This window comes from Amphiura filiformis, chromosome 20, assembly GCF_039555335.1.
Source record: "Amphiura filiformis chromosome 20, Afil_fr2py, whole genome shotgun sequence".
Lineage (NCBI taxonomy): Eukaryota > Metazoa > Echinodermata > Ophiuroidea > Amphilepidida > Amphiuridae > Amphiura > Amphiura filiformis.
The window spans coordinates 26,345,761-26,360,319 of NC_092647.1; the positions used below are offsets into that span (position 1 = coordinate 26,345,761).

The 14,559-nt window shown below is 35.9% G+C and overlaps 1 protein-coding gene across 1 annotated transcript; it reads right to left on the reverse strand.

The window, feature by feature from the left end:
- Positions 1-9,470: 9,470 nt before the first annotated feature.
- On the reverse strand, positions 9,471-14,230 carry LOC140142231 (uncharacterized). Its single transcript, XM_072164199.1, has 2 exons — positions 13,505-14,230; positions 9,471-9,590 (listed from the first exon to the last, which is right to left on the reverse strand). Exons 1-2 carry the CDS (start codon positions 14,228-14,230, stop codon positions 9,471-9,473), a joined length of 846 nt encoding a protein of 281 aa, XP_072020300.1.
- Between the last annotated feature and the right edge of the window lie 329 nt (positions 14,231-14,559).

Here is a 14,559-nt window from a genome sequence, read left to right on the forward strand (position 1 = left end):
TAAGAAACTGTCGATTGATATTTAAATAAGCAAAGGCTAACGCGGATATGGGGTGAATGGTGGTATAAGTCTGGGTTAATACCAAGCTCAATTAAGTTGGAATGAGATCGCTTTAAACAACCAACAATTTAAAGATCAAGATGACAAGTGATGACAATAATTTGTCCAGGTATACCATTTTGACATATTCTGAAATGAGTTCGTGTGGAAAGGTTATCGACATACAATTATGTTTGAAATTTGCAGAAACTACCCTTTTTATTATTTTAAATGTGACTATCATGATAAAATTGTGCTAACTGATATGTACAGATCCAGTAAGAATCTGGACATAAACCAGTCAGTAATCTATCTTTAAAGCCTAGATATTCCTTTTTTTTTTTTTTACATAAAATGAAACAAAACGTATCTTGGTAAGAATGCATAGCACTAAATTAATGTGTGTGTGTTAGAAAATCCTCAATAAAGTAATAAAGAGCAATAAAATGATGCTGTAATAAAATTATTACGTACTCGTGTTACATGCTCTATTATTTAGTATTAAGCACTATTTCAGCTGTTTTGATTGAATAGGCCTATACCGTAGAATTCCGTCTAGAAGCATATATGCCTCTAAACGAGGGTTTTTTAAACGAAAGATATGAAAGGCCAATACCCTTCTCAAAAACATTGCAATAGATTGGTCTTACAAATATACATGTTTGTACAGCCGCCTTTATCAGTAATATAGTTGTTCAAACTCCAAATAACGTTTTTGTTGAGAGTGTCTGCCTCTTGTCTCTTGTGTCAAAAAAACCTCGTTTAGAGGCATATATATGCTTGTAGACGGAATTTTACGGTATGTTACAGGAATAGAGCACTCTTTATCACTACCAGGCCAAAGTACCGTGTATTGAACTATTCAGACTGAACTGAGAAGAACATTCCTATACCATAGCACAATGGATATTTGAAAAAAAATAAATCAAGCATATGAGATGGACAGCTCTTTTCTTCCTTATCGATGGCGGCGAAGAGGCAACCAGCGACGATGCGGAAAATTTGGCTTTAATTCTACGAAGACACCACCGCCAATTGAAGAAATGGGTCATCTCGGGAGACAAAGCAAGGCACATAATACAAGACGGACACAACAGGTATGATAAGCTAATGAAAACATAACACAGAAATTTAGAACCGCGGATACCAGAACTGTTAATGAAAACCGACAAACTGGAGTTAAAGCAACATAATAGAGTTTAATATGTCCCCTTCCTCTATCACTACATCCTTGAGTCACGTCTTTGACGATCTGATAGCTGAGAAATCAACTGGCAACTCGGTTGCTAAGCAGCAAAAATCATCTGCTGTACACAGATTGTCACTGCAACAATAGCATCGTTAAAGGAAACTGTGAGTTTCCGAATTTGCAAGTAAGTGGAAATATTTGGACTAGTTGTATGAAATTACAAATACCAGTTTACCATGAACAGTCCTGATGAACATCTTCAAGAATGAAACCACACCTTCCTAATCTTCCACTTCATGGACATAATTTGATTGGTATACATGTGCCCTGAGATACGTGTCATACTTTAATTTGAATCACTTGACAAATAATACTAAATTTAGAGGTTAAGATTTTGCCTATAACAAACTGTCGATTGATATTTAAATAAGCAAAGGCTAACGCGGATATGGGGGTGAATGGTGGTATAAGGAAACACGTCGCTGAGTTGTGCAGACGTGTTCATTTGGTGCTCTCAAATTTCATCATATTTTCGTTGTGCAAACCTTGTTTTGCCTTTTTGATGTGCTGCATCCCAGCAAACACAAAAACGTTTTAAAAACATTTTAAATAAGTTATATTTTGGCTTTTGGTTTAGATAAAAACGTTTTAATAACATTGAAATGTCGGGTTATATAAAGGTCATGATAACCTTTTAAAACGTTTTGTATGAAAACACACTACAACAATATTTTAAATGGTTTCAAAAAATGTTATTGTAAACTATTTTTGCAAACATTTCTGCCAAACATGGTGTCAATACTTAAATAACATTATTTTAAAATATTTGAACCCAGCAAAAACAGAAATGTTCTTAAAATGTTTTCTTCAAAACCTTTTTTAGTAACATTTAAATGTCGGGTTATATAAAGGTCATGAAAACGTTTTTAAAACGTTATTGAAAATATTTTGGGCAAACATTTTTGGCAAAATATTTTTTCAACCCCAAAATAACATTCTGTTTAGAATGTTTTGTATCAAGTTTTCAAGAATGTTTTTGGAATGTTATTAAAACGTTTTTATACCCTTTATACAACCCGACATTTAAACGTTTTCTGTAAAACATTTTTGTTTGCAGAGCTGTAGATTATCAACAAATGTTTTTTAATGTTACGAAAACGTTTTATACTCTTAATATACCCTTTATATAACCCGACATTTAAACGTTTTCTGACAACCTTTTATAACCTTTTGCGAATGATGTCGAAAATGTTTTGTGTTTGCTGGGATCTCAGCACAAATCATAGTTACTACACTAGGAGTTGGCATATCAGCTCTTTTTGACTGCATTTCCATCATTTCTTGGACTTTTTTCTGTCAAGGACTTCATACACTTTTTAGTATACACACAGGGGAGTGAAATTCGGAAGCCCTGCAGTTGTTTATACAGGAAGAGTTGGGGTTACGTAAAGTAAGAATTTTCCTTGTCTTTTGTATGCCATCGGTCCACGATCGCTTCAGAATCAAATACTATGGACATAAACTGGTCTATTATAGATGTGCAAAGATGTATGGCTACTTTCTAAATGTGTTTTATCAGATGTGGAAACTTTCCCGCCCTTTCAAAATGACGGCCCTGGTACATCCCAAATTGATGTGTCAGCTTACTCTCTTTTGAAGTGATGCCAAAATTATTATTTTAAAGAAATGTGTGACAACCTGATCTTATGTAAAATAAACTAATAACAGGTAGGATAAATATTGAACCTATTCAATATGTAATCAATAAGTTCTGAAATAAAGTAATGATTTTGTTACCATGATAATAGTATTACAAAACAAATATATTATTCTTTTAAATTAGATTGAGCGGTTTGGGAGTTAAATAATTATGAAGTAATTAGAAGAGCGTGCTGCAGTAAAAGTGATATGTTAAGTTAAGGATATTTAAAGAATTTCTTTTTTTTTTGAAAAAAGGCGATGACTATGCAAATGTAATGAAAACAGAAAGGACAAATAAATCACATTATATGATGGAATTGCGCACGACTATTGCTTTAATCAAGATCTTTATTGAATCATTATTATGTAGAGTTCAAGCAAAATCAGTCTGAAGTCGGACATTTTCAATTTTTAGTTTCTAACAGTAAACAACTTTGGTCAGATGGAATCACCGACGTTTCGGCCAAAACCTTTGGCCTTCAGCTGGAGTGGATGATTTAGGGTCATCCGAGGTCAATCGATGAGGAAGTTGCTTGATGACCCGATCCCAACCATGTGACAGATTCACTATAACGCCCCCGCTCCTGTTGAGTGACGGTTGTTCGGCTCGTACCCACACTGCTTCTTTGACTCCCCGTTCAAACCAACGGGGTTCACGGTCCAAAGGTCAAAGGTCAAAAGGTTTTGGCCAAAGGTTTTGGCCGAAACGTCGGTGATTCCATCTGACCAAAAGTGAGTTTTTCTGGTTGACCAGATTTAATTATCTACTAATTGATCAAATCCCAGATGACTGAAAGTATACACAGTGTGACAGTAAACAACATTTGCAAAGCTACATTTTGAAGAAAACCCCGTGGAATTTGGACAGCCAGTTCAAAAGCTATGAGCAGTTAAAGAGTTTCCAAAACAATATGAAATAAAAGGAAATATTTCCTTTCTTTGGCTATATCGTAAAATCAATATTTCCGACTTTCGACTGATTTTGCTTGATCACATCACATATGCAAAATAAATTGATTAGATAAACAGATTACTTGCCAAAAAGCTTTTGAACATTAACAATATATATTTCTTGCCGACGGCTTGTTTAAGATTACGATTATTAAAATAAATAGTACTCTAACGAAAAAAATTGATTACATTCATATGAGTAACTAGAACTTTAAAAGTTCTTCGTATCACTTTGTAAGATATGTTTGTAGCATTTGAGTAAACTATTGAACTGTTGATGTGATGAAAAAAAATAATATTGTTGTCTTTTTAAATTGCCATTAACCTATATCCGCAAGCAACGCTTGGTAATGGACCTATCTATATCACCGGTGAAAATGTGACAATGCGATAATAGCTAGCTGCTTTTAAAATATTTAAGGCTAAGGCAGTCATATTTAAACTCACATGTACATTTAAAAGGTACCACCCCTAATTCTGAAACTGAAGGGATCAGCCATATCGTACACAAATGAATTCTGATCTTTTCATTGAATATGTATGTGTATTAGGGTGATTCAAAAATACAAAAGTTTTGATTTTTTAACCGGCCAACCTCTAATATTGTTCATTTTGGTGTAAAAATACATCATGCAAAATTTCATGAAATTCAAATAATTTTTAGAGGGTGCGCCCGGGCTTTGAAGTTTTGTGTTTGAAGTAATAATCAACTTACCCAACTACGCTATAAAACTGTTAGCATGTAGTCTTAGGTATATATTCATGAAACAAATATGTAAGAAAAATTAAATGAAAATATTGACAAGCGGAGAAAATTCAAAATTTATCTCAATTGTTTCAGTGGTGGGAAAGCAGTAGACAGAACAGCCAAAACATTTGGCCAGTCTTCTGGCCAAAGGAAAATATTATGATTAGGATAGCCTATATAATAGAATGAATGGAGGTATAAATGTTTTAAGCTTCAGTGACCTTGTCATCCACTTGGAAATACTATAATACAAAATGCCCATCGCTCATCTTCCCATGGTGCATTGTATCTATTGAGTTGAGTGGTCACATGGCTATATTCATAACTGTCATAATGGCCAGAAACACACTGGTAATATAAATCCTAGCATTATGCAGGAAAGCATTATGGGAGCCTGCAATATCAACATGATGTCTGGTGGTGGGAGGTTTTCTTCTTTCATATTACTAGATAAATATGTAACAACCTGTAATAGATAATGGATATGCTTTTGTTAATATTCATGAGTTTATTCATCTGCCTTTGCTTTAACTATTACAAGAAGTTGAACTTTCAGCAGTGCTACTGAGAGGAATCACTCCCTCTTCAGTGAATGTACTTTTTATTATTATTATTATAGACAATCTTGAACTTGGTGATTTACATTTCCGATGGGTTTACATAGGAAACATGTGTATCTAACACGCCTGAAAAATTCATTCACATAAGTTGAGTCTTTGTGTGAAAAAACTGTTGGAGACAAATTTTGCACCAAAACCCTATTGACTTTGCATACAAAACTTCAAAGCCCGGGCGCACCCTCCAAAGTTGATCTAAATTTTATGAAATTTTGCTTGATGCATTTTTACACCGAAATGAACAAAATTAGAAGTTGGCCCATCAAGAAATAAAAACTTTTATATTTCTGAATCACCCTAATGTGTATTGTCGGCTTTAACCCAAATCGATCTTACTTCGATTATTGACCCTGTGTGACTTGAAAATTTACCTTGAATCTTATGCATCACATAATTCCTAAAACATAGTTATCAACATACAATTGGGAACATGGCAAATTTAGATGTGTTTTTTTTAAAAAGAATTAAGTGTGAAATAAATCGTATGTAAAATAAAGAAAACCAATAAGGAAAAAAACCATTATTGACCCCTACAATCATACAATCATTCGGTAATGAAAAAAGAGATGATTTTTGCATGGTCAAGAGTGAGCGGTTGGTAGTTTGATAGGGCAGCGTGTCTAGTAAAAGATTTTTTATAATTTAAACAATTTTGAAAAAGCATTTTCACTTCATTCAGCCCATGGCATCACTTGCATACCCAAAGCAAACACGATTGGAATACTTCAACATAATTGGAAATAAATTTGTACTGAGATAAAAACGGTCGTGTCGATATTTAGACACATTGGCCATTGGCGGATAACACTGATAAGCTGGGTTCTTCTAGTATTCAAACATATACGCTCAGATAACAATTTAATATAGGTTACTTGATTGCCGAAGGGTGGTACTTTGCAGGACATAGGACACTATTGCTAATTTGTCAGAACTGATCGTATCAACAATATACATGGTGTGTGAGTATTAATATATGCAATTGTTATTAGCTCATTGGATGAGCCAAAATTGTCTAATTTCTAGTTCACAGTCAGGGCGGGGCACATCATACATTTTTGGTGGGTATGATCCCCCGAAATTTTGAGGTGGCGTGTCTTCGGGAGCTGACGGCGTAACGGTAACAGGGGATCTTTTGGAGCGGCGATCAAATAAAAGGGGGTCTTTTTGAAGTCAATTGGAGCTGCAAACAGTCAAAATCAAGGGTCGTTGTTAGTTTTCTGGTTGGTTGAGAATCGCCTAAAAATCCAGAAATGTGTGGAGTAAGGATCTTTTAGAGCTGAAATTATAAAAATCAAGGCTCTTGGAGGACATCTCCCATTCACCCGTATGTGTTGAATTGACTACGTAATAATCACACAATCACGGGTCAACTGCACGTATCCAATCCTTTCGAAAGCCGTATCTTGCTAAACAAAATGTATTTAGGCCAAAATATCACAATTAATATTGATTTGAATATTTTATTTTTATATTTCATGCAAAAAAACCCCAAAAAAAACACCCTAAAACATTAAAAAACCGACCGATGTAATTTCAACCAAGCATTTCACTGTTTCGTAGTGAATCAAGGCCCATAATATACTGTGGAAATGTCACTATACGAGCCCTTAACAACAAGGTGAAAAGATAAATCGTAATGATCTGTCTTCGTCGTGTTCGTTATGAAATGCAATATCATGATATGACATAATTTGATTGGTATACATGTGCCCTGAGATACGTGTCCTACTTTAATTTGAATCACTTGACAAATAATACTAAATTTAGAGATTAAGAGTTTGCCTATAACAAACTGTCGATTGATATTTAAATAAGCAAAGGCTAACGCGGATATGGGGTGAATGGTGGTATAAGCCTGGGTTAAGGGCTGGGGTATGAACGTTTGGGCAGTATTTATTTTGGGACATTAGAGCACATCAGACATATCGAATTGCATTCTGAATATGAAGAATGTCATTCTGATATCAAATAATTTTGATTTTTGAAATTCGCAATTTAATACACATTTTATGGCAAATCATTAAAAATTGATATTTTTGATATTTAACAGTACTTGAAGTAAACTTTATAAATCTGATGATTTATACTTAAAGTGTATGTAGGTGGGATGAAAAGCCGACGATCAATTGAAAATTTTGACCTTTCGTATTGAAGATATGGATTTTTTTCCCAAAACACCAAAAAAAATTAGGTCTTTTGGGAAAAAAATCCATATCTTCAATATGAAAGGTCAAAATTTTCAATTGACCGTCGGCTTTTCCTCCTGCTACATACACTTTAAAATATATCATTAGATTTATATAATTTACTTCGAGGACTGTTATATATCAAAATTTGAAAAATATCAAATTTTTATAATTTGTCATAAAATTTGTATTATATTGTGATTTTAAAAAATGAAAATTATTTGATATCAGAAAGACATGCTTCGTATTCAGAATGCAATTCGATAGGTCTGAGGTTATAAACGCTCATTTTGGATCCCTTAATACCAAGCTCAATTAAGTTGGAATGAGATCGCTGTAAACAATCAAAAATTTAAAGATCTAGATGCCAAGTGATGACAATACTTTGTCCAGGTATAACATTTTGACATTTTCTGAAATGAGATCGTGTGGAAAGGTTATCGACATACAATTATGTTTGAAATTTCCAGAAACTACCCTTTTATTATTTTAAATGAGACTATCATGATTAAATTGTACTAACTGATATGTACATATTCAGTAAGCATCTGCACATATACCAGTCAGTAAGCTATACTTAGTTATAAGGCCTAGATATTCCCTTTTTTACATTAATAAAAAAAAGTATCTTTAAAATTATCACTAAATTAATATGGGTTTGTTAGAAAATCCTCATTAAAATAATAAAGAGCATTAACATTATGCTGTAATACAATTATTACGTACTTGTGTATTTTATTACATGCTCTATTATTTAGTATTGAGCACTATTTTTTGATTGACTAGGCCTATATATTACAGGAATAGAGCACTCTAACACTACCAGGCGTAAGCACCGTGTATTGAACAATTCAGACTGAACTGACAAGAACATTCCTATACCATAGCACAACGGATATTTGAAAAAAAAAAATATTACAAAAAGTAGAGAGCGCAATCAAGCATATGAGATGGACAGCTCTTTTCTTCTTCAGGAGTTAAAGCAAGATAATAGACAAAACGGCAGAAAGACTTGCCTTCATCACGCTGAAACAATCCAAAACACAGACTGACAAAATACTGACAACCCAGCAAGCAAAAGGCGAACTAGGAAGGGTGAGAAATTAAACCACACCTTCCTAATCTTCCACTTCATGGACGTTTCTTTTACCCACCTTTATCAGCAGATCTCTTCACTTAGTTTTTGACCTGGGCTATTCATGCAAAACGCCACCATCCCAGATATATGAACCGAAACCACAAGAAAACCTCCTCCGTTTGTCACCAAAGGGAACCCATGGGTATAGACGCGTATAACGTGTTACAATGGGGGGGGGGGGTTGGTTCTACGGCGCAGATATATTGAAATTAGTAGGTCTTTTTATCTTACAAACATTAGAAATTAAATTCAATGCAACTAGTATCGGCCTCCTAGCAGTCTTCATCAAAAACATTCAGGTAGTAAGCAGACCGAACGATGAAAGAACTTATCAAGATCTTCCAATAATTTAGACTGGAAATAACTGTACAGACAAACATGTCAACAGTATGATCAACCCAACAAGCAATGACGAATAAATGATGGACCGCATAAATAATTACATAATCAGACTGAAAAATTTCAGCGCTCGAAATAAGGCGCGTCCTTGCGTCAAATACCCGTGAAAGTAGGTGCGGACTCGCGTAACCTGTAAAGATTGAACCAAGCAAGGAGCAGAAAATCCTAATGTTCCACTGGAAACTCTGGTTCACATAATATGTCCAGCTCCCTGAGTACACTTTCATTTTAGTTTTCCCTTAAGTTTTAAATACGGGTTTTTCTAAAATCTACATACCGTAGCTAATTCTCTCTCTTGAAATGTCAAAGGCTTGGGTACGGCGTTGGAGTCTTGGAAATTGATAAGGAATCCAGAGGACCCTTGGATTTTTCTTCGAGGCCTGCTGGAAATACACGTGAACCAATGAGGAAATACATCATCCGTATTAGAATGGTTCAAAAGCCTAATAATGAGACATGTAACCACGCCTTCCCAATCTTCGACATCTTTTACCCATCTATATTAGAATATCTCCTCAATAAGTCTTTGACTTGGGCTAAGCAATGGACCGCCATCCCAGACATAGAACACGAAACCATAATGGACGCAAGAAAACCTTTCCTTTACAACAACAAATACAACCTACGAGTAAAAAGAAACGCACACGAATCATTTGATATTACAAGGGGTGGTGAATTATATGGTGCAGGCATATATGAACTAGTAGATCTTCTCATCTAACAAATATTAGAAATGAAAATTGATGCAACCAGTATCAGCTTATATAGGGACTACAAACTAAAATGCATTGAAGATAAATAAGATCCGCCCGACCAATTTTGCTTAATTTCTTGTTTAGAAAATATATTTCATAAGGTTTAAAATGGTATATCATCTAACTTTAAACGATATCCAGAAGCGGGGTTATGATTTGTTGAACTTTGCTCCTTCAACAAAATGGTATACCTTTTTCGGTTTCACATGTGTCTCTTTCCCACATTACTGGTATACAAATATTAACTGTCTATATGAGTGCGATGGTCGAAATATAATCACGAGGAGAAAGATGGATTCCGGCGAGTGGAATGGAACAATACATCGTTCACCGAGTTAGACAGTTAATATTTGTTTTATATCACTCATACATAAATTTTGTTGCTCAAAAATACTATTTAAGATAGGGAATACATTTTTTCATCAACATAACACCATGTTTTTCCGTGACATACTTAACATTGTGGTGTCCACCCCATAACTTAATTGGCGAGTATAAGAGTCAGCGCACGGCTTGGCGCAAAAAAACTACAGAACTATGATGGCAAAAACTAGCATACGGAGAGCCTGATGGTAAAATGATAAATGGCTATCACCCAATGAACAGTCTATAATTTATGTATGCGTGATATAATAATAAATATCAAACAGTCATACTTGTCGGCCATTTCAAATCATCCCCAAGTCAACGAGGTTCAGGAATGTCCTCTCATCGTTAATTTTTGGTTATGCATACCTAGACAAAATGCAATGCTTTGTTACCCACCACCTGAACAGGAGTTAGCCAAAGCAAACAGAGACTAGGGATATTTACGAATTCTATTTACATAGGCTTATTATCCTCTTCAACAATAGGATTATTGATTGTTTTAAAAGGTGTAGACTAGAGCTATCAAAATGAGATACATGTAGCACTAACTTGAGGTACCTGAGAATACGACCTTCATGCACATTTTACACTGTAACTCAGATTTCAATTTAGGACATTTACGGCGCATTCTTGGTGTACGGTTATATATAATGTTTGCGCCGGGTGTTTGCGGTATTATATTAAATTTAAAAATAGGAGATATTACAAATAAGTTAATCAATGCTGACATTCAATTGCTACTTACAATAATATCCCATTATGTACGGGACTCCACAAAATCGTGCAAATAGGCGTACTGAATGTAAGCTACCTATTAAAGATTTAATATACCTGATTGATCTTGTCAATAGAAAATGTAACCAGGGCGGACTCTTCAAAATGCAAAAGAGGTATACACCAAATCGACATTGGAAGTTTTCAATGGCTTGTGGGATAGTTTTTGCAGTTTGGAACACTTTGCCCTCTGACCTATTAAGAAAATTCAGAACAATTTGTTTTTGTGCGTACAAAATATAATCTAAAATGTTTTACATGAATGAAATAAACCCCCAAAAAATATTATTGAATAAATTAATTATTTAAATATTTTTAATGATAAAATTATGACAATAATAAATAAATTGATAATAATTACAGCAATTTTCCCGATATGTCAGAGGTCAAAGTGTCCCAAAAAACCGGAAGTTACAATGACAATTGGGCTTATTGTGTCAAGTAAGATTCCTGATTCTCTTTAAATGGCCTCAGTATACTGTTGCATAACGAGTTAAAAACACATACACGCGAACGCGAAGCTATGTTTAAACAACAACAGCTTTTTCGAAGCAGGTTCCACAGAGCTAGAGTCCCGGCGTTTGTCTCAAGGTTTGAAGAACTTGGTACAGTGATGAATCTATTCTCCTGATATGGTCGCCCCAGAATTGAAGTCAGGTAAACGTCGCACGAGTTGTTCGGAGGGCTATTCACCAAAACCCACGAGTGAGTGACTACATGAACAGCTCTGTATGCAGTACGAATTTCAGAATGTAGGCAGATAGAAGAACTCCTCCCCGTAACCTCGTCTTTCCAGACCAAGCGATCGTCGGGAGTAATGGTGTTTAATGCTATGGTTGGCAACAACACTTTGATTGGCCCTGTGTCTGTTGACGGTAACCGGAATGGGAATATACCTGGACATCATTAGCCAACATTTTACGCCTACGTTGCAACGCAACTTTGGTCTTCAAAATCAGATGTGGCAATCCAACGCGCTTGATATTTTCAGGACCTCATTGCGGCTTGAATAAAGCTCTTGAATAAAGGCGCGAGTGAAAGGCGAAATGGCCATAAGATATAGCTTGAATTAAGAGATTGGATGTGGCATCCCAACCTTTTAACTCTTAACTCTAGTTGCCACATTATGATTGTTACGCCTTTATCCATGAAATCCATCACGTTAGATCAATATGCAAGATGCTTCAGTCTACCCATTTAGAGGTAAATGTTCACCCTTTAGTCAAATGAATGCATGGAGCCTGGATTTCCCTCCGTCGTGATTTTATCATTTTGAAACAACTGCTGGTTAAAAAATTAAGACATCCTCATTCTTGTCACAATTTCAAGAAATCATTGTTTTGTACTGCATGTGGGTTTCTGAAAGCATCATTTTTGGAAAATGTGATTATTGTTGACCAAAGAAATAATGATTCTGAGAAGGGAGAACAACTTTGAGAGGATAGTTAAATGTTTTTAAATCAAAATATATGTAAAGTCATGTGAAAGAATGTTTTGTAATTTAAGGGGGGGGGGGGGGTTAACCCTTTATATATATATAATGAAAATGTAGCTGTATTTAACAGCAAATTTGTGCTAATCAGTTTTCAACAAGGCACAGTGATTTGATGTTTAAATTTCTTTGAAAATCTTAATACGAAAAAAAGCGTAGTTAGGTCCCTGGATGATTAACGAAAATAATATATTTTCAAGAAATGTGTGTCAATCTTATGAAAAAGTAGCTTTAATAAATACAATAAAATGATATTGAACCTATTTAAAATGTAATTATTCAGGGAAGAGGGAAGCTAATCATTTTTACCGATTATTATTCTACTTAAAACAATATGCTTTACTCTTTAAATTACTGCTCAGCGCTTTGGTCGGAAAGTAATTATGAAGTAATTAGTAAAAGCAATTTTTTGATAGTTATCTTACATCTTTGCTCTACAAAATACGCAATTTCTAGAAAAAGAAACCAGTTTAATCTAGCCTGTGGCATTAATTGCGTTACCAAAGCAAACATGATTGTATTACATATCCATAATTTTCAAAACTGCCTACATAGGCCCATGACTTGAGGACAACAGGTAAGAATTTGACAAGGATTATGAGTGTTTTCGCAGTAGTCAAATGTATTAACTGTAGGTAACAATTTAATTTACGTTACCCAATTGCCTTTAGGAGCTACTTTGCAATGTATAGGACAACTTTGCTAATGTATAAGAACTTCTCTTAGTGGATAATTAAATCTGGTCAACCAGAAAAACTCACATTTTGGTCAGATGGAATCACCGACGTTTCGGCCAAAACCTTTGGCCTTCAGCTGGGTGGATGATTTAGGGTCATCCGAGGTCAATCGATGAGGAAGTTGCTTGATGACCCGATCCCAACCATGTGACATATTTACTCTAACGCCCCCGCTCCTGTTGAGTGACGGTTGTTCGGCTCGTACCCACACTGCTTCTTTGACTCCCCGTTCGAACCAACGGGGTTCACGGTCCAAAATGACAACGTCGTCAATGTCAAAACTGTGACCAATTCCCTTAAGGTGTTTGTAGACAGCTGAATCGTTGCCACTTGAACTGGCGCGTCTATGTTGGGACATGCGACTCTGCAGTGGTTGGCCGGTTTCACCAATGTAATGTTCTTGGCACACCTGATCTTCAGCGCACTGGACACCATACACAACACCACTTAAACGGCCCTTGGGCTGTTTGTCCTTTGGGTGTACTAGCGACTGCCGCAGGGTATTGGTTGGCTTGAAGTGTGTAGTGATGCCGTGATCGCGGTAGATCCTCTTTAATTTCTCTGAAACATCCCCATGGTAGGGGATGGTGACAAAAGTCTTGGTACCAGAAGACGCGGTGGGTTCGCTGGCTGGTTTAGCGTCTTTCTCACCACGATTTAGGGCCTTGTCAATTGCCCAGTCTTTGTAACCACACGTTTTCAAGGCGTGGCGCAAGTGTTGGTGCTCATTGATCTTATCAGAGTCCTTTGTGATGATGGTATCGGCCCTGTGATAAAGAGTATTCACTACACCGAGTTTCTGGACCAATGGATGATTAGAGCTGAACTGCAAATATTGATGATGTGTTGGTTTGCGAAATACTAATACTGAGAGAGTGCGATCTTGGTTGACAGTAACCAAGCAATCCAAAAATGGAAGTTTATTGTCCGTCAGACCTTCTTGGGTGAATTTGATGTTATTATCCACTTGGTTAATATGCGCAAAGAACTTGTCGAGCTCCGAAAACTTGACTATAACCCAAGTATCGTCAACATAACGATACCATTTGGAAGGTGGAGATCCGGGGTAAGACGACAAGGCACACTGTTCAAAAATGTACAGGTTGGAAATAATCGGCGACACAGGGGAGCCCATCTAGCAACCATGACATTGTTGGTAAAAGTTATTGCCATAGCTGAAGTAAGTATTGTCCAAACATAGGCTCAACAATTCACAAATCTGATCTGGCGACAAGTCTGCGCGTTCGGACAAAGTCTTATCCTCCTTCAAAACGTCCCGAACCGCGAGTACCGCGTCTGCTGGAGGGATGCTCGTGAACAAGGCAGTGACGTCGAAGGATGTAATCGTCTCGTCCGCGTCCAACACAATACCCTGAATTTTCTCCGCGAAGTCCTTTGAATTCCAAATATGATGTTTCGATTTGCCAACCAAAGGGCCTACGATCTTAGCGAGGTACTTGGCAA

Bases quoted from the DNA above. Each gene is read 5' to 3' on its own strand.
- LOC140142231 (XM_072164199.1), bottom strand. From the start codon at position 14,230: ATGGGCTCCCCTGTGTCGCCGATTATTTCCAACCTGTACATTTTTGAA. The intron at 9,591-13,504 runs GTGTGCCAAGAA...TTTTACTCGTAG, and splicing joins TCCAGTGCGCTGAAGATCAG to GTTGTATTTGTTGTTGTAAA.